General features: G+C 36.0%; 2 protein-coding genes across 3 annotated transcripts; one reads left to right on the forward strand and one right to left on the reverse strand.

The window, feature by feature from the left end:
* Positions 1-7,055: 7,055 nt before the first annotated feature.
* On the reverse strand, positions 7,056-7,667 carry LOC121783012 (Werner Syndrome-like exonuclease). Its single transcript, XM_042181083.1, has one exon. The coding sequence runs from the start codon at positions 7,665-7,667 to the stop codon at positions 7,056-7,058; it is 612 nt and encodes a 203-aa protein (XP_042037017.1).
* A 1,627-nt stretch (positions 7,668-9,294) lies between these two features.
* Positions 9,295-21,023, forward strand: LOC121748926 (protein SUPPRESSOR OF QUENCHING 1, chloroplastic). 2 transcript variants are annotated; one of them, XM_042143510.1, is made up of 28 exons: positions 9,295-9,777; positions 9,883-9,983; positions 10,078-10,134; positions 10,208-10,302; positions 10,735-10,834; positions 11,173-11,231; positions 12,216-12,340; positions 12,651-12,777; positions 13,219-13,306; positions 13,392-13,486; positions 13,597-13,659; positions 13,739-13,814; positions 13,981-14,091; positions 14,708-14,803; positions 15,709-15,831; positions 16,402-16,599; positions 17,071-17,175; positions 17,281-17,345; positions 17,416-17,509; positions 17,686-17,840; positions 18,277-18,326; positions 18,434-18,555; positions 18,648-18,752; positions 18,869-18,961; positions 19,660-19,696; positions 19,946-20,193; positions 20,307-20,456; positions 20,655-21,023. In XM_042143510.1, the coding sequence occupies exons 1-28, from the start codon at positions 9,414-9,416 to the stop codon at positions 20,820-20,822; spliced, it is 3,270 nt and encodes a 1,089-aa protein (XP_041999444.1). In that variant the 5' UTR covers positions 9,295-9,413; the 3' UTR covers positions 20,823-21,023. The 2 variants fall into 2 exon arrangements, with proteins under 2 accessions (XP_041999444.1, XP_041999453.1); XM_042143519.1 differs by having other exon boundaries at positions 13,409-13,487; positions 13,599-13,659.
* Positions 21,024-21,779: the final 756 nt, after the last annotated feature.

Genomic DNA, 21,779 nt, shown 5'->3' on the forward strand with positions numbered 1-21,779 from the left:
ATTATTACAGTAAAATTTGATATTTTTTACATTTAACTTCAATTATAGATAAAGACTAAAGAGGAAAACAGAAAACATAAAGCTGCATATAACAAGTGTCCTAAGATAATGCTGCTGACTCAGCATGAAAATATAATCTAATGCAATTTAAAATGAGAAATTATATGCCTAGTGAGCATTAATAATTTTTTTTTATAGTGAGCATTAATAGTTCAATACATATTTCACGTTACTTTTTTTTTCTATATATTTAATTTGATTTTAATATATTAAAATATATATTATTAACAATTTTTCATTTTATAATTTTGTAAAATTCAAAGTTTGATTTGTTATTTATTCATTTACTTAAAATTATATATAAAACAAATAAATTCAGAGTTTTGATTTTTATAAAAATTTTAAACAAAAATGCTAGTAATAAGTTTTAGTATATTAAAATTAAACTGAATGATACAACAAAATAAATAGCGTAACAAGAGTACAAGAATTTTGCTCACACAAAGTGTTACGGACTGAAAGTTGGTAGCTAGAAAAACATGTTTTAAGACGAATGGTTACTCGTATAAGATAACTTCGAACTCACTTTTACTTATTATGAAAATAAGTGATTTTATCGTATTGTGTTAGCTTATTCATTTGAGATATATTTTACCTCCATTTAATGTCTAAGGCAAATGAGTCTAGGTCTTTGTATCGTAGATTCAAAATTGTGGACATGTTCATCATGGTAGGTGACTCAGTCGGTACCTTGTAGAAGTAAAATCAAATTTCACAATCTATATAGGTTTCGCTACCTATTGATAAAGATGTAGTGTCGGTTCGAAAAATTTCCTTACCTAAGAAAACTAATGACCTTGATCGGGGAATACATGGAACAACAACATCATTCATTTGAGTAATTGTATCTTGTACTATTTCTTTTGGATATTAGTGGCTCGACCTCCACAAATATATCAATAAGAGAAGCTAAGTAATGTTGTCACTCGGGGAAAGATCCATTTGTGTAGAGAGACTGAGTAGTTTTTATGGGATAAAGTAGATGGAATAAATGTGAAATAGTGGTAATATTGTAGAGTTTGAATTTTTGAATTAAAAATTCGTATAGTTTACCCACCCCTGAAAACCATCCCTACCTGGCTCCCCCTCCTGGTTGAGCGGTGTTCTCCAACCCGTTATTGATGCCCTTAGTGTTGGAATTCTGTCATACAAAAAGAAAGAATATTTATGGTTAACATTCCATGTTAATGAAGATAGAATTCCCATAATGAAGTTGGAGTTCCCATGTGATGATGGTTCATGTTCCAAATGCAAAGAAAATACAACAAGAGAAAAGAGAGATGCAACATAGAGTGCAAAATTTGCCCAAGAGAGAGGAGAGGAAGAAAATACATTCTTGAGTGAAAAACACAAATATGTCAACAAGCTTTTCACCCTGCACGGTCCGCGATCAAATCACGATCGCATGATTAAACCTTCTTCGATTGAGCTGAAATTTTGCAGAGATTTCCCAGACACATTTTACTAGTTCTGGAAGGTCGGATTGTCCTATATACGATCTACATTTTCAGCCATTGTTTTGATTGAGATTTGTATACCAAGAACATTCCATTCTTAAATTCTTGTTGATGGTAGATGTATCACTCTAGCATTGGTCGGTAGGGAAGAAATTGTATCCCCATTATAGTGAAAGTTGATCGGAATTGGTCTTGTGATTTTTTCCCGCATTGGGGTTTTTCATGCAAGTCTTAGTGTCCTTTTCTCTGTTGCATTTTTGGATATTCTCTACTCAATTGGTCCGGATTGAATACATTTGGGGGGATGATAATTTATCTCGAGTTTATTTATTATTTTTTGTTTTCATTGCGCCACTCCTCTCCAACACTTATGGCCAATGGAAAGATAAGCAAGACTGTGCGAATGTGACATGGTATTTGGGAATTCTGGGTTGATGAAGTTGAAAACATTTCAATAATCTCAAATTTAAATAATAATCCCGTCGTCTAGTAGAGGGGAGACGAGAGTGACTGGGAGAAGACAATTGGGTGACTAGTTGTTGGGAGGAATGGCCTAATTCTGAGGCGCAGCGGATAAACAAACCTCCCCAGTTGCAAGAATATAATAGGAGCACAATATAATAGCACCTAATATGGACGAATCAATAATATAATAATGAGAAGCGATAATAGAAAATATCTACACTAAGATTTTATGTGGAAAACTCTCTTCAATGTGAAGAGATAAAAACCACGAGACCCACCGGTCTACCAAATCTACTATCACCAAGGAGAGAATACAACCAAGAAGTTTACAATGATATCTAATCTTTAACAACACAACGAAGGCACTAGATAATCAATACAACTTCAGAATAGATGAAATAAACATCTCAAGAAACTGCAGTCATGTTCAGAAATTCGTAACTAAAGATCTAACCGTTCAAATTCAAATTCAAATTCAAATTCCTTCGGTCAGAATGAAGAACTACGAGTCTTCTACCTCCAGTTAAAATTTCAAGTCGATCGGACAACGTTTGGACCTCCGATCAAGACAAAACCCGAGACTGCGCAGTGTAGAAACTTGGAGAACACTCTTTTCCCCCTTCTTTCCTTCTACACGTTTTTTCTCTCTCCTCTCTCAATTGTAGCGGCTCCTACACTCTTGATAGGTATTTATAAGTTCTCCATTGACATATTTAAGTAAATAAATGGGCCAATGATATATGGGTCTTTTTTTCCACAAGTTGGGAGCCCTAACCCAACAAATCTCCCCCCTCACAACTGCGTGGAGGATCTTGCCATTCCGGCAAGAGAACAACAAGCTTCAGACTTACGTCTTGGCAAAATCTTGGTCATCAATTGACCAAACCCACAATGGTCACAACTAATCTTCATGTAGCCTTGTTGCCTCATCACAGACTCACATTTCTTGTACCATTGTTTCGAAGCTTGCTTCAAACCATACAAGCTCTTTTTCAACTTGCACACATAATCCTCTTTAACTTTCACCCTAAACCCTTTTGGTTGCTCAATGTAAATTTCTTCAATCAAATCACCATGAAGAAATGCATTCTTCACATCCATTGCTCAATCTCCAAATCAAGGCTTGCAGCTAGCCCCAACACATCTCGGATTGAAGACATCTTTACCACGGGTGAAAAAATCTCATCAAAATCAACTCTCTTTATCTGACTGAAACCATTAGCAACTAATCTTGCCTTGTATTTTGGTTTGGAAGAGTTCTCTTCTTATTTCAGTATGTGGATCCACCTATTCTTCAAAGCTCTCTTACCCTTCGGTAACGATATCAAATCAAAAGTATCATTATCATGAAAGGACTTCATCTCATCCTTCATTGCAAGAAACCAGTTTAACTTGTCCATACCTTCCATAGCTTCTTCAAAGTACTCGAGCTCTCCCCCGTTAGTCAAAAGGACATACCCACTTGAAGAATATCTAGTAGAATGTTGTCTTTCTCTGGTAGACCTTCTGGGTTCAATATCTTGTGGATCATTATCATCAATATCTGGAGGATTTTCCAAATTTTCATCTTGCTGGTAGTCAAAAAAATCATCAAGCTGCATCTCAGCTTCAACTGCATCACCACCAACTGTAGTAGGCAAGTGTGGTATAGAACTTGGATCAATATCAACGAGGTCATCATGAGAGTGGGAATCTGAACTCTTTGCCTTATCAATGTCATCAATAATCTAGTCTTCACAAAACACCACATCACGACTTCGTATTACCTTTTTCTCAACAGGATCATACAATATATAACCAAACTCATCTTGACCATATCCAATAAAGATGCACTGCTTTGCTTTAGCATCTAACTTTGACCTCTCATCTCTAGGAACATGAACATAGGCTTTGCAACCAAACACCCTCAAATGATCATAAGAGGTGTTCTTCCATGTCCAAACATTTTCTGGAACATCACCCTGCAAAGTAATCGTAGGAGTCAGATTAATAACATAAGAAGCAACACATAAAGCTTCTCCCCAAAATGACTGTGGAAGTTTCGACTCCAGTAGCATGCATCTGACCCTATCCATCAATGTTCTGTTCATCCTTTTAGCCAACCCATTCAACTGAGGCGTCTTCTGGTGTCTGATCCCTTGTTGCCTACAATACTCCTCAAATGGTCCACGGTACTCACCACCATTGTCTGTCCTGATGTACTTCAATTTCTTTCTAGTTTATCTTTCTGCTAAGGCCTGAAACTCCTTGAACTTGCCAAACACTTGATCTTTAGTCTTCAAGGCATATACCCATAGCTTCATGGAATGATCATCAATAAATGTCACAAAATAAGATGCACCACCATTAGTCTTTACCTTCAAAGGACCACAAACATCTGAGTGAATCAAATCTAATAAATTTGGTTGTCGATGAGGATGATTAGTTTTGAAAGATACTCGATTATGTTTCCCCTTAAGGCAATGAGAGCATATTTCAAAACTAGAACTTTGAGCACCTGGAAGAACATTCTTCTTCACCAAAGTTTCAAGTCCCTTGGCACTAATATGACTCAACCTCTTGTGCTATAATTCTGGTGAACACTGTTTTCCAACAACATTCACTTAGTCATCTGAAACTGAAGCTTCCAACATATACAAATTTTTCTTCAGCTTCAAACCTTTAGACAATATCAGGGACCCTTTGTTGATCTTCCATTTTCCATCAACAAAGTTATTTCCGTAGCCATCACTATCAAGTCTTCCAATGGAAATCAAGTTCAGCCGAACATCTAGAGCATGTCTGACATCTCGAAGTAGCACTGTCGAACCATTCTTCATTTTCAGATTAATATTTCCAATGCCTACAACTTTAGTAAGACCACTGTTGCTCATCCTCAATGGACTAAAATCACCTATGGTGTACGTGTTGAGAAACTCTCTTCTGGGAGTGACATTGACTGCGGCACCGGAGTCGCCAATCCAACATATATCAGAAGAGACCAAATTAATATCATGGTCATCAGAAACAATGAAAGATCATCACTTGTAGCAGCAGCAACACAGTCAATACTATCTTCTTCAGACCTATCTGTATTCTTATTATTCCCATTCTCCTTGTTCTTCAAAGACCAACAATTTTTCTTGATGTGACCTGGCTTGTGGCAATAATAACACTCAACATCCTTGTATTTGGACGATCTAGACTTGCTTCTACTCTTTCCACTATTATCTTGACATCTATTTGGATTTCTCCCCCTCTGCTCTGTAAACAAGAGTTCATTATGCGACGACGTGCCTTGAGTCTTTCTTCGAATCTCTTCATTGAGAATTCCATTCTTGGCATAATCAAATGACATTTTTTCTTCAGGAGCATAGTTAGTGTGCGAGACTCGAAATGTCTCCCAAGAGTCAGGTAAAGTATTGAGTAACCATAAACCAAGTATCTCATCCTCAAAAGTAACACCAACACTAGACAACTGATTTAACACGCCTTGAAACTCGTTCACATGATTTGATATAGACGAGCTTTCAGAGTATCTCAAATTTATCAACTGTTTCAGCAGATAAAGTTTGTTTTTACCTGTCTTGGAGGCATACAACTTCTCAAGAGTATTCCAGAGTGTCTTCGCATTTTTTTCATTTTCAACAAGATTGCGAACATTGTCGTCCACCCACATTCGGATATAACCACACACCTGTTCATGCTCAAAAGCTCAATCTTAAGCCCAATCTTCATTATTCTTTGACTGCGGTTTCTCAGAGGCGAATACAGGTTGGTGCAAACTTCTCACAAATAAAAGATCTTTCATTTTTCCCTTCCAAATGTGATAATTCATTCCATTCAAGGAAACCATTTTGCTAGTATTAACTGCCTCCATAATTCAAGCAAATCAAACAATCACAACCTTGGCTCTGGTACCACTCTGTTGGGAGGAATGACCTAATTCTGAGGCGCAGCGGATAAACAAACCTCCCCAATTGCAAGAATATAATAGGAGCACAATATAATAGCACCTAATATGGACGAATCAATAATATGATAATGAGAAACGATAATAGAAAATATCTACACTAAGATTTTACGTGGAAAACTCTCTTCAATGTGAAGAGATAAAAACCACGAGATCCACCGGTCTACCAAATCCACTATCACCAAGGAGAGAATACAACCAAGAAGTTTACAATGATATCTAATCCTTAACAGCACAACGAAGGCACTAGATAATCAATACAACTTCAGAATAGATGAAATAAACATCTTAAGAAACTGCAGTCACGTTCAGAAATTCTTAACTAAAGATCTAACCGTTAAAATTCAAATTCCTTCGGTCAGAATGAAGAACCACGAGTCTTCTACCTCCAGTTAAAATTTTAAGTCGATTGGACAAAGTTTGGAGCTCCGATCAAGACAAAACCCGAGACTGCACAGTGCAGAAACTTGGAGAAACTCTTTTTCCGATTCTTTCCTTCTACACGTTTTTTCTCTCTCTTCTCTCAATTGTAGCGACTCCTACACTCTTGGTAGATATTTATAAGTTCCCCATTGACTTATTTAAGTAAATAAATGGGCCAATGATATATTGATCTTTTTTTCCACAAGTTGGGAGCCCTAACCCAACACTAGCCTACTAGGTTTAGTTGACGGCCCACGGGCAGTGGCAGCTGGTGTGTCACTCTTCGATGGGTTAGCCAATAGGTTTGAGAAGTGGGTTAAATTTTACTATTTGTTTACTGTCTAAACTGGTAATTGGAGAGTGAAAGTAAAAAAAATGTATAATGTCTCGTAACCATAATTTAATCGGGGAATGCATGCTCAATTAGACATCCTACGCATGTAGGCTTATGTTGGGATACAATCCAATCCCAATGTGAATTTGCATTTGATCGGTTCCATTTCCTATCCATACAAAAAACATGCTAGCTGTCCTGCATATACAAAAATGCTTCTAATGGTTTAGCTTTTACGATCATTTAAATAATTGAGCAACATTTAAATAAAATAAGCATCATTCTTAATTAATAGTCCAAACTCCAGCTCTTATTTAGGCTGGTATATTTTAAAAAGGAAATACATATGATAATACTCAAAGAATTAAACCTCGAAAGTGAGCTTATGCCCAATTTTGAAAGAAGCAAAAGCATCAATGCAAGCATACTCAACTTGAGCTTCACTGAGCACTCTAGCCTCCCAATTACTCATGCACACATGCTTCGGTTTCAACATGTTGAGCCCACACAATTCCTTCGCAAGATCCTTCAGCCCGGGCCGCCTAAACCTGTAAGGCCAGCGGGCTTTAGCTGCAGCCCGAATGTCCTTGCTCTTGAGGCAATCCAGCCCGTACTCGTTCCTCAGCTTCTTCACATCGTCTTCGACCTCGATCCCTACGAACGTGAAATTAGGGCTGAGGAGAAAGTCCTTGATTGATTGGGGGATTTGGTCCATGTAGAAGAGCTGCATGATGAGGCATTTGTCGTTGATGCACAGCTGGAGTGTAGCGGACTTGTTGCTCATGTAGCTGACGTGATGGGGCCGCCACTCGACATCGAGGCCGACCACCGCGGGGCTTGTGCCGTGGAGGGCGGTGATCTCGCGGACCCAGTCGGAGGCGATGTGGGCCTTGTCGGTGACGGTGGTCTCGATGGTTGTTCCGGCGAAGGTGACATGGTATTTGGAGGTTCTAGGGTTCAACGAAATTGAAGACATTTCTGTTTTGATTTAGTGATAGTGATAGTGATAGTGATGGTGATTGCATTACTATCCTATTTATAATGATTGAATGCTTCATATACAAATGCATATAGTGCAGAAGATAAAAGGGTTTGTTGTTTAAGAGACTTTTGATCTGGACCTAATTTGATGCTCAAGTTAAACTGTCGAATGAAGATGAATCGAAGTCGGGAGCGATGTCATTACTCTGTATGGAGTTAGTGCATGGGCAATGAATGTATCGACGAAAAACCGCTTTGTAGTTTTGAACTAAAAACAATGTTCGATTTTAATTGGTGCGTGGCCTATCTTTTTGTTTAAACGTCACTGCCACATCTAATAATAATAATAATAATAAAATGACGTGGACGATTTTTTTTCCGGGCTCAACTAGAATCAAAGCACTATTACTCAATTTACAATCAAAATACTATCTCAAATCATGATTAGAGGTTAAATTAGAATATCATATCTAGACTAGCTAGGTTTGCTGGCTGACTACTTTACTTTGTGGTTGATTTTTCTATATAATCGAAACACCAATACCAGAACAGTATTAGAATTTAAACTCAAATACCTGCAAAACCTGGTATGAACATTAACAAAGCTATCAATTAATAGTTTAAACGGTTGAACCGGTTAAATTGATTTGATTTAAAGTGAAAATAAATCTTACTATATCATAATTAGAGAAATGATATGCTGCGCGACAGTGCGTGAGCGACCGCGACTGTGATTTAATTATTTTTTTTATCATTTCTCATCATAATTAAGCCGCATATGATTAAGTGGGTAAAAAACAGGTGGTATAAATTTAATTATTTCATGTTCATTATTTACATTCTAATTGTAATGAATTGCAACAACATTTTAAAAATAGGCCAAATGTGTATAGCCGTAATAATTCAAAAATACACATATTTTTTAGCGTTAAAATTACTTGAGTCATTAAAAGCCTTTAAACAACTGTGTGCAAATTCAAAAATATATTTAAATATTAGTATTTTTTTGGCATCATATACATTGAATTAAGTTCATATTATTTCAGTTACAAAAAGTAATTCACTCACAACACTTATTTTTTTTACCTTTCGCACTTTAGCAAATTTATAAACCAAGACTATTTTAGCAATGGACAAAAGGATTATAAAGATGCATAGTTAATTAATTTTCTTCTCTTTTGTATGCAAATTATAAATACATATTTTTATTCATTATGATTTACAAATAACTAATTATGTAAGTTTCGAAATTTGTTTTTCATAAATGAGTATAAGAGGCAAATTATGGTAACTACCACATCTATATCTGAAACTGCCATATAGGACGTATAAATTCATCTACAAAAATCAGTTTTATTAAATTATCTTCAAAATTCCCATTTTGTCTACGTATAGATTTGGGAAAAGCCGACTAATTGATTAATGATTATGGAAGACTACTATTTTCTCACTTCTTTTTACCCCAAAAATAAGTACTGACATTACTCATTAGTGAATAATTCCGTTAGATATAACGGAAACCGCCTCACAGAAATAAGTACTGACATTAGTGAATAATTCCGTTAGATATAACGGCAGTATTGATGCTGAAAAATTCGACACCAGAAAAAATAAGGGAGGGAAAAAATGAGAGAAAATCTTCCAACAGTTATATTGCAGAATTATGCATGTTACGATAAGGTTCTCAACTCCAACTCCCTACCACCATAAACCAAACTCAATCACTCTCCTTCCCTGATCGATGGCCTTGAGACTAGTTCCAACCCCCTTTTCACTATGCAGTTCAAGAACCCACTTCACAAATCTGTGCTTCTTTAACTCCAAATCAAAATTTCTCGAAAATCAGTTGCACAGAAAGGATAAATCTTCGAATTTATGTGGGAGGAGAACGATTGGAAGAACGGTGAAGGCGTGCGTGAGATTGGAAGAGAGAAACCCGCAGGAAACCGGCAGCAGCGAATGGGGGAAAGTGTCGGCGGTGCTGTTTGACATGGACGGGGTGCTGTGTAACAGCGAGGAGCTCTCGAGGTTGGCGGCAGTCGATGTTTTCGCGGAGATGGGAGTTCAAGTCACTGTTGAAGACTTCGTGCCTTTCATGGGCACAGGTAGGTAATCTCATGTTTTTGTTTCCACTAATTTCTATGTCTCATCTTATCAATGTGCAATCTCTAGAGATACTTTTTAAGATGTGGTCCATTAATTTGAATCAGGTGAAGCTAAATTTTTGGGAGGTGTTGCTTCTGTGAAGGGCGTGGAGGGATTTAATCCCGAGTCAGCAAAGAAGAGATTCTTTGAGATATATCTGGATAAGGTGATTCAAAATAATTTCATGCGATTCATTTATTTACCCGTTTCATTATATTGATAATCAGTTTGATTTGATTAAAGCATTTAACTTTTTGTAGTATGCAAGGCCAAATTCTGGCATAGGCTTCCCTGGTGCATACGAACTTGTAGAGCAGGTATACCAAAGCATTTTATTGCTCATTTTCAAAATTTTATTTGCTGTTGAATTTTACTGCTATTGAATAACAGTGTAAAACCAAATGCCTTAAAGTTGCTGTTGCATCTAGTGCTGACCGTATCAAGGTTGATGCCAATTTAGCAGCTGCTGGTTTGCAATTATCAATGTGAGTTTAGTTATAAAATCTTGATAACATTGTTTACACGGTGAAAAGCAATCTTGAAGTAACAATGGAGAAAAGGTTGTACTAACAGAGAGAAAGAATGTTAACTTTGTCTCAAGACTCATTTGAGCTTGAACTTCTTTTAATGGCAGGAATGTTATTCATCCTAGGCATTTTAATCAATATCATTATTATTCTAAACTCTAGCTCCATATGAGTGTTAATACAACTGTGTGAATACTTGGACATAGTGTATCGTAATGACCATATGCAAATAATGATTAGTCAGTAGAACCATCGCAGAATTGAGCATTTAAATAATGCAAGGCACTTGTGATGGCTACTGACATATTCATCATGTAATGATTTTAAAACTTTTATGTGATTATACCATTTCCAGGCTGTGAGTCTGTTCTGTTTCTGTTACATGAACAGGTTTGATGCTATTGTGTCTGCGGATGCATTTGAAAACTTGAAACCTGCCCCTGATATTTTCTTAGCTGCATCAAAGATATTGGATGTGCCAACAAATGAGGTGTGCTTCACTGCTTCTATAACTTCCTTTCTTGGTGGCTATTGTCCTTTGGTTCTTATTCTTAGTTATTTATTTGGGTGTCGGGGCTGTCCTTTTGTTCTTGTTCTTAGTTCTTATTGGACATTATTGGAGTCATGGTTTAGTGATCTAAGCTATTAAGTTCACTGTTATCATCTAATAGTTATTTGGACATTTCAGATATCTGTACATTGTAAAATATCTAGTTACTGCACTTCGCTGTAAAAACTCGTTGATCCTTTTGAAATATAAATATTGAGGGCTTGCCCAGTATGAAAAGATTGCCAGAACTTAGACTGATGGCGGGAATCTTTGTGCAGTGCCTTGTGATTGAAGATGCATTAGCAGGAATTCAAGCTGCAAAATCTGCTGGCATGAGGTAAGGATTTGTGGCATATTTATCATTTGGATTGTTCAGCATTGCTCCCAACTCTTCCTGCAGGGTTCTCTTTGTTGCATTTGAGTACATTGATGTAAGTCTATAATTTCACTTCACATGCCAAATTTTTGTCTTGTTCTGTTTTCAAATTATCATATGTAATGAGATTTTTGAAGTACAGCATGTTGTAATAGGTTGGGCTATACCAATTAATGTATGGAAAAGTATGACTAAATGCTCCACATTATAACAGTGTAAAAAGCACAGAGAAGTTTGAAATGTTTTTAGTTTGACACCCAACAGCAAGTGGTACGACCTTACTGTATCTCAGACTTTATTTGCAAAGTCCTCTAGGTTTTCAAGTGCTTGCTTTTTCCTTTAAAACCAAAGGAACCAGGATATGCTGGGTACAGTCACATTCTATAAGAACAAATCAATAATGATTGCCCCACCTTGTTAGACAGCTTGTTCTGCAATTGGTCTGGTTTCACCACTGCTTTTTTTCCCTCTATTAGGTCCGTGCACGACTCACAATACTTACCAAACTTTTAAAGCAGGACCATTTCTCCACTCGGCACTCACACACCACCAACCATTTTATTAAAACCCATGCTGTTGATGGAGGGATATCTCCTGTTTAGAGTTTCTATCTTATTATGACTATCTTGTAGTTTGTTCTTTTACTTTTGTTTTCTTGTTTTGTTTTGTATATTTTTTATATATCTGTTCTTGGTTTATGTGTGATTAACAGTTTGACCTCTTTGATAAGAGGAAAGTAGGTGTGGGGAAGGGTTTGGACCCTAACTCTGTTGTCTAGAGGTTATAAAGCATTATCATATTATTCAAATGTATCAGTTTAATGTTGAGCATTGGTCTCTACTTTCTTTCTTTTTGCTGACCATCAATTGAATGTCACCCCCTTTCCTCTTCTCTTTCTCATTTTGATAAATTTATGGGTTTTAAGAGAATTTGGTGTGCTTGCAGATGTATAGCTGTTACAACGACATTAGCTGAAGATACTTTGAGGGCTGCTGGTCCATCACTTATCAGGAGGGAGATAGGAGATATTTCCCTTGATGATATTCTTAATGGTGGCTCTGATTCTCATAGTATGTAGTTGTGGAAGTACACATAATTTCCATTTTGCATCATAAATGATGAACTAGGCTGAGACTCCTCTTGTATAAGATCTGAAACATATTTCATATAAAGTCCCATGTACTTGACAGATTTTATCCATTTTGATGAATAAAAAATTTGTTTTCACTGTTTATGCTTTTTTGTTGCTATAAACTTCGTTCTTTCTTTCAGACGATCAAGGGTAAATTCTCTTAGCCATACACTTTCTGCAATAGCATTGGTGCTTGATGTTGAAAATTTCTGATGCAAAACAATATCTAATGACAAGAAATATTGCAGATCCAGAGAGGCAACCTTCTCAAAACAATAGTGCTTCCACACAAAGTCTGTCCGATTTGTACAGTAAAGAAAGTGAAGCATTTCAGGGTAAAGATTCTATGGCAGATCCAATCTTCTCATTTGGAGGGTAAGGTTCTATTTATCAATTTGGTTTTTGCATAGGAACTGCAATATCTAGACGACCTCTTAAACTAGTTAGAAACCTATTATTGGGAAATGCAATTTTGTTTACTCTCATAGAGTTTGCTAGAAAAAGATCTAGGCTTGGACATTAGGAATGCTATGTTCCAATTTGTTGTGGCCAGAAGGCCTCAGTAGATATCTGACTCTGCTATTAGTCATGATTGCCTATTTTAGTTACTGAATTGAATGACTGTACATTTTTATTTTGTCTATAAAGTAAATTAGCACCTGACTTCAAATTTGTTTGGTCTCTTCTTCATACTCATCACATGTTTTTCACTTTACCAGTTATTCATGATGAACTTTAAATGCTATCAGTAGTGAGTAGTGTAAAAAGGACCATTCAGTCCGTTACTACTTGAATTGTAGAATGATTCTTTGACAGGTTTCAGGGTTCTCGGCGTAATATTTTGAGATATGGAAGTTTGGGAATCGCTCTTTCTTGCGTTGCCTTTATTGTCACAAACCGTAAGGTATACTACTTTTATAAAAAAAATGCAACTTGGGAAATTGATTACCTATGCTTCATTAGTTTAATTAAAGATGTATCTTTGCAAGCTTTCATGTCTATGCAGGCTATGCAGTATGCATCTCCAAAAGCCATCTGGAATTCATTATTTGGGGCTGGCAGTCCTTCTTTTGGACCCAAAAAAGGTCTATCATCAATAAACTTTTGTTAATTTCATCATCCTTTTGATCGTATGTTTTTCGCTGTTGATTATGAGATAAAAAAAATACAATCTAGTCCCTTTTGATTGGTTGCAGAAGAATCTCGTGATGATAGAATCCAACAGTTTGTCAACTACATATCTGATCTGGAGAAAAGGTATATAGAACTTTGATTTTGTAAATAAATTTTTAAGATACTTGTTCAAACTGACGCATGCTACTTTTTGTTATATAAGGGGAACTGCAACAACTGTGCCGGAGTTTCCATCTAAGCTAGACTGGCTAAACACGGCTCCCCTTCAACTACAAAGGGTATATCTGTGCACTATTAAGTGCTTTTTTACTTTTAGTCTGACCTGATTGAATAGGTTCACTTGAAAAGAAAATATGTTCCAATCTATACGCCCGCTTAGATAGTAGAAGCAAGTGGAGATCAAGTACACAGTGCTACTTCTGATGAAATCCTTTTATCGGACAGGATTTGATAGGAAAAGTGGTTATTCTCGATTTTTGGACCTATTGCTGCATAAACTGCATGCATGTCTTACCAGATCTTGAGTTTCTTGAGAGAAAATATAAAGATGCGCCGGTATGATCTTTTTCTTCTTTCTTTTCTTATTTCTTATTATTTCTCTAATTGTTTTATTTACGTTATAGTTGATCGGGGTGAAAGTTATCTGGTTCAAGAGTTGCTTTTATGTTGATTTCATTTATGTTCTCTCTCAAATTCAAGTTCCTTTCTTTTCTTTCAAATTTTTTAATCACTTGATAATTTATATAAATGGAAAATGTTGTCCTCCACTAATATAACCTCTATTCAGCAAAAGGTGATTATGTCCATCAGTTTTAGTTATTGTTGAAACTCCCATTTCTTATTCCATATCAACTTGGCAAGGATCTTGTCTAATCTATATATGAGTAAATAACCTTCCCCCCTTATGAGGCCTTTTAAGGGGGTGAGTGACTCATTTCTACACGATATCAGAACATAACCAAGTCGATTATGGATCTCTTTGTCTATCTCTTTGTTTCACACTTGGAAATTTTATGTGCATTCCTGCCCACATGTCATTTGGTGTTCACCGTCTAAAGTTATGTAGAAGATACAATCTATAAATTATTTCATGATAATGAATTCCCATGTTGTTTATAACTTTATTATGTCATGGTTTGTAAATGTTGTGAGTAATATATGGTTATTGCAGTTTGCTGTAGTAGGAGTTCACTCTGCCAAGTTTGATAATGAGAAAGACTTGGAGGCTATTAGAAATGCAGTTTTAAGATATGGAATCACTCACCCGGTATGTTTATGCATTCACCTGACTGTTTATTGGCTATTAAATTTATACAGTGTGACTTAGGCAGGACCATCTAACTTAACAAAGTCAGGAGCATGGAGAATTTAGAAGATTATTACCAATAAGATGAAGTAGTAAGGCCCTTCTTGGTATGATGGAATGGAATGAGAGTGGAAAGGAATAAAGGTAGGAATGGAATGAAATGACAATTCTTTGCATTTTTATTTCATTCCCTCCTTCATTCCATCATACCAAGCAAATGAATAGCATGGAAGTAGGAATCACATTGCATTCCATCATACCGAGAAGGGCCTAATACTTTGCGCATTCCGATTCCAAATATGTAAAGGTGCCAAATAAGACATTTGGATCAACATTATACAAGCATATAATTTTTACAAATATAAAGTGACACTTTAAGGTTACTTTCTATATCTGATCCCTCTTTTTTAGAATTCTATAGCTGATCCTTAATTAAGCAGAAATAAGCTATAGTTTATATTACTGGTTGCTGATTCTTTATTCCATTCAGGGTTAAATACCACCACCCAGAAACTCCTAATGGGAAAAAGGAATGTACATAAAAATTAAAAAGCTCAAAAAAGGTGAAAACGAAGGGAAATGAAAAAAGAAGAATTAAGCCAAAGAAAGTGGTTTGTTGCATTGTTGGTGGAAGTGGTAGCAGCAGCCATACTGGCCAAGAATAGAGATGCGAATAGTATAAAAGGGGAGTAACAACATATGAAAGAAAAATAAGGTCTAGGTGGATCAAGTTTTATCACCACAATCAATCCAACACCACTGACCTCTATGTAAATATATTCATGCCTATCTATGCATAATCGGCTTTCTGGAAAGGCCAATCATATTTTGATCAGTCACTGTGCTACTTTTTGAAACTGACTCAGGTGGTGAATGATGGTGATATGTATTTGTGGAGAGAATTGGGTATAAACTCATGGCCTACATTTGCCATTGTTGGGCCAAACGGGAAGCTTATAGCACAAGTATCTGGTGAGGGTCGCCGGAAGGTAATCACTTATGCATAGAGTAACGCAAAGATAATTCATCCTTTTCTCTTTACCTCTGGCATATTTGTCTCTAAACTTTCTAGTGCTGATGTGTATGTATAGGAAAGAGATAACTATGCTTGCATCTGTTCAGTTTTGGGCTTAATTCAGTTATATGATTGTCTAATTGTTGGCATCATGTTCTTTTAATAGTTTGGTCCAACCCATTACTAATACAGATTGATTATCTGATTCACTTTCAACTCAGTAGTCTGCTAATAATTTGGTTTGTTTCTTGTCTTTGTTTCTCTTTTCCTATTAAGCTTATGTAGAGCAGATATTATGTTCATGTTGTTTCATTGCTATTGTTTCTGAGTTTATCCATCTAGGGTCTGTACCCATTAGAAATCACTGCATTTCCGTTTTGGATTGTATAATATTGTTGTTCCAGAATGTATATACTTTCTACAGTTTATCACAATTAGGCATCGTTGTAACTTTAAAATAAGGTTCATTTGCTGATCAAATATATTATACTCAGTACTGCATGATATAAACAGCATTAACTTTGTATATACTTTCCTTCGCAAGGATCTCTATGATTTGGTTGAAGCAGCATTACTATATTATGGTAGTAAGAAAGTATTGGACAACAGACCTCTTCCTTTGAGTTTGGAAAAGGACAATGATCCTCGATTATTGACATCCCCATTGAAATTTCCTGGTAAATTGGAGGTTGATGTTCTCAATAACCGGCTCTTCATTTCTGACAGCAACCACAACCGCATAGTAAGTGTCCATTATCTACCCTAATCTCCTTGTCTTTGTAAAAGGGAAGGCTTCTTCCTCTCTTTGTGATTCCGCTTCTATAATCGTGTCTCAAAAGGCTAGCAATTACACTAGTGCATTTGTTTGCTTTTTCCAAGAGTGAGATGCATCATTCAATTGGTATCATTAAAAAACCATCACATTCATCTTTGTATTGCTTTTTTTAAAAACTTTTTTCGGTGATGTACAGTTGATTATACTTGGATGAAAAATCAGCAGGAAAATATATAAAGTTTCAGCATTTTCTAGAAATTTTAGCTTTTAAAACACATCCTAAGCTGCATAGCTTATCTTCATTTTCATAAAGTGATATTGCCAGGGGCCACATCATTTATTCTCAGCACACATTATCTTATTATTTTCAATGGAAGCCAAAGCTTGTGGAGATGCGCGTAGACTGAGAATACCTATTCGAGTCTTGATTGGTTTCAGGTAGTCACTGATCTTGATGGTAACTTCAAAATGCAAATTGGAAGCTCTGGAGAAGAGGGCTTTCGTGATGGTAACTTTGATGATGCCATGTTCAACCGCCCACAGGTAATAGTATTTTTATTCTTTTAACACTCATCTACTTTTTCAGTTACTCGTACGTTTTGAATCTGGCGATTCTGAAACAGTGATCACATTTTGTTTGATTTGTAGGGACTTTCCTATAATGCAAAGAAAAATCTCTTATATGTAGCTGACACTGAAAATCACGCTCTAAGGTAGCAGTTACCCCCTGGAAATTTTTTAAGCTTTCTGCATTCTGAATGCATTTTCCTTTGTATTCTTTAGGGTGATTGATTTCGTCAATGAGACCGTGCAAACACTTGCTGGAAATGGAAAAAAGGGTTCTGACTACCAGGGAGGAGGATCTGGAACATCCCAGGCAAGATTTTCTATTGTATTATTCACAGACAGTACTTGATCATATGACAATGTTATGATATGAAGATTTTATTATACGATGTTTTTAATCTTTTGATTGTGAACTTAATTAGCAGAAGAGACTGAAATGATAAGCTCACTGCATGGCTTGACATTCTTAAATTCTTATATTTTCAGCTCCTTAATTCACCCTGGGATGTCTGCTTTGATCCTGTAAACGATATGGTTTACATTGCAATGGCCGGCCAGCATCAAATTTGGACACATGCACCAGATGGAACTACTAGAACTTTTAGTGGTGACGGCTATGAAAGAAATTTGAATGGTTCGAGGTAAAAGATGTGTTGCAGTTATGCTGAAGTTAGGCTTCTGAACTGAAAAATGACATGAATTCGCCTCATATTAGGTGTAACGAGCTGGGTTGTCATGACATTTTATACAGTTTTCACAAGCAAATATGGATCTTCACTAGTCTATGACTATGACTATAGAATCCGAGACCAGTGTTTATTTTCATCTTTAGTCACTTGTTCGCGTAATGCCATTGCCTAAACAGTTAGTGATGATATGCTTTGATAGTGATAATTATCATAGTTTTCAATGAATATCTAACTTGCTTTAGGCTAAAAATTTTCCCCGTGAAGCATAGAAGCATCATACTTTTCATACTTGTGTGATTCTTATCTTGCACAATATCTGTGCTTTCTGGGATTATTCATTTATTCCAACATTTATGCTGACTGTGAGTTCTTTAATACGCTGATACAGTTCTGGAAACACTTCATTTGCTCAACCGTCTGGAATCACATTGTCACCTGGTACATGTTGACACATCAAAATTAGCTGCATATTGTTATTGGTGAACTGCTATGGTTTATATGATCAATTGTAAATGTTGAATATTTGTACTCGTTTCGTTTGGTAGATTTAAAGGAAGCATACATTGCTGATAGTGAGAGTAGCTCAATTCGAGCACTAGATCTAAAAACAGGAGGGTCAAGGTTACTAGCTGGTGGGGATCCGATATTCTCAGACAATTTGTTCAAGGCACTTCTTCTACCCACTCAAAGTTTATAATCTAGCACTATATATGCAAAAGGTAAACATATTTGTTAACTTCACTTTGTTATTTGTTGCAGTTTGGAGACAATGATGGAGTAGGTTCCGAAGTACTTCTTCAGCATCCTTTGGGAGTATTTTGTGGCAGTGGTCATATTTATATTGCAGATTCTTATAACCACAAGGTAACTTAACTGCATAAGAAGATGATAGGAACATGAGCTTTATAGGTGTAAGAGTGCTATTCTACTATTTTATTTTAGAATAAAGTTCACCCTCAGCTTGTTAATTTACGTTGCAGATTAAGAAGCTGGATTTAGCTAGTAAAAGAGTCACTACATTAGCTGGCACCGGGAAGGCTGGATTCAAGGATGGACCAGTTCTGGAAGCCCAGGTTGAAAAGAAGCTTTTATTTAGCTCTTCAGTATTTGTTTAATTTAAATGCACATGTTACTGCAGATATTACTTTTTCATGACCCTAAACTGCAATGGGTATAAGGAAGGGATAAACTCCATTCACTACCTTATACCTTGTTTGTTTGACGTATTAAAAAATCTGTACAGACTGTCTACAATTTCGGGCAACACATTTTCCCTTGGGCAATGTATAATTTTATACCAGGGGAGGATTTTATAATCTTATACCACCTTTTAGGCTTTTATCATTCAAAACAGATAAGGTTTAAAAATGTGGTATAAGGCTTTTATAATGCCACCTTTTAGGCTTTTATTCCTCAGTGGAGTGAAATGGGGAATAAGAATGAGTGGGAGTATGGAATAGAAAGGAGGAATTTAAAGGGTGAGGCCTTGTTTTTTCTTACAACCAAAATGAACGCACCCTTAGAATAAGGTATATGAGATGAATACGAATGATTGTGAACATTATACTTTGATCTTTTGTTATCCTCATATGTAGGTAATAGGAATCATTCAAACTATTGAGCACCGAGTCTAACATTAAAATGATCCTAATTCAACCTAGAAGTCTTTAAATTAATTATATGCTTGAATATACATGTATACTATTAGCGTCACCCTGACGGTTTGTTTTGTCCCTTGAAACATTATCGCTGATATATTCTAAATGTGCAGCTTTCTGAGCCTTCCGGACTCGTCGAAGCTGGAAATGGTAATTTCTCTGCTGCAAACTCAGTCGAAAGAAGGGTTGTTAGTATTGTACTACAGGCTTTCTACAATTTTTTGATTGAAATTTTAAAATTAATCTTTCAAAATAGATTGGATGATGGTTTAGATGTGAAAATAGTGTGAGTATTTTGTGGTTTGGATCGAATGCGTCTTTCTTCTTCCACAGCTTGAACTTATGTTTTCACCTCATAGCTGATACTTCAAGAAACCTTATATTTGACATTGTTTACAGGAAGATTACTCATAGCTGATACAAATAATAGCTTAATAAGGTACTTGGACCTGAACAAGAAAGTACCAGCACTTCTTACTCTGGAGCTCAAAGGCGTCCAACCTCCTACTCCAAAATCAAAATCACCACGCCGTCTAAGGAGGAGAGCCACATCTGACACGGAGACCGTAGTCATTGATGGTGGTTCCATCAATGAGGGCAGACTACGTCTGGAAATACGGATACTAGAAGGCTACCATTTCTCAAAGGTTCGCTTTGTCCCTCTCTCTCGTTTAAATATGTGGATAGTATATTCTGATGTTCATATTCTATAATATTCTGTTCTTGTTGTTCCACACTTTACACTTCCATGCATGTCTAGGAAGCACAAAGTAAATTCAGCGTGGAAATTGAGCCGGAAAATGCAGTATCTGTCGATCCTATGGATGGTAATATCAGCCCTGAAGGGTCAGCGGTTCTACAGTTCAAACGATCCTCCCCTTCACCTTCTAAGTGTAGAATTTTCTGCAAGGTATTTCCTATCTTTAATTGCTGTGTTTAGAATAGTTATAGCTTTTGTTTAGTTCCTTCAGTTTCTGTTATAATAATCAAAGTTCCTTTTAGATGTCCAAAGCATTGTAGATAGATAGCTGATTATATTGGTTTGAAGGAAATGTTGAAGAAATGTGAATGAAGTGTATGTTAGTAACATTGAAGCTTTAATCCGCAGGTATACTACTGTAAGGAAGATGAAGTGTGTCTATACCAGCCATTGATGTTCGAAGTGTCTTTTCTAGAAGTTGCTCCCGACCAAGCAGCCGCAGCAGAGATACCATTGCAGTACGTCGTGAAACCTAAAACGGAGACATACAATCAGCAAACTCCACTCGCCCGCTGAGCTTCACTGGTGAATTTACATGTACTTGTGTTGCATTTATGCAGCCATTCTGCAAATATTGTTGATTAAGAAAAATGTTCATGTATTAATATATCTCACATTGAAGAACAGTCTTTGTCTGAAGACTGTTTCATTGAAGAAAAGACAATTTATGACATACTAAATCATAATAAAACACACCGAGTCTATCCCTTTGCATTATAGGCAAGTCCCTACAAATCATACAATATGTGATCACTATTTTAGCATCGCCAATTCAAAATGTGGGAGCAACTGAAAAAAGTGATTAGCAGACTACTGAGTTGAAAGTGAATCAGATAATCAATCACAATCAGGTATTAGTAATGGGTTGGACCAAATTATTAAAAGAAAGAACATTATGCCAACCATTAGACAGAAAAGCAAAAGATTAAGATAATTTGCCCTCAACTTAAGGAAGCTTTTTTTTGCGTCATAAATTATGGTTATTTTTAAAAAATTTCAAACGATAGTAATTATGTCTCAATTTTTGTGTCCCTAAAAGATAAGTTTTTTTTAGTGTGGGGTTCATAAATGATAAACTATAAAGGAAAGATAAAAGATTTCCATAAATGAATATAAACTATTTCTATGAAGGGTGGAATGAATGAAAAAAAGAAAATTTAGCTTATGTAGGAACAAAGGAAATACATTAATTGAGTCCAAATTGAACAGAGCATTATTAAAATATAATTCGGCACAAGCAAGTTTGCTTCTAGAATTACAGTACATTTTCAAGTTATAGCATATTAGCATATACTATTTGCTAAATGATATTCTTTTATTTGGATTTAGGCCATACAACCAGCTTTTGGTTTAAAATTTTTTGATATCTTATTATAAGGATAAAAAAAAATTTAACTAAATTTTCAATTCTATAAAAGTAACTACTGTTGGAATCGTAGTCCGGTCAATGCAATTTGAAGGATCGTTCAAGTG

This window comes from Salvia splendens, chromosome 1 (assembly GCF_004379255.2).
Source record: "Salvia splendens isolate huo1 chromosome 1, SspV2, whole genome shotgun sequence".
Lineage (NCBI taxonomy): Eukaryota > Viridiplantae > Streptophyta > Magnoliopsida > Lamiales > Lamiaceae > Salvia > Salvia splendens.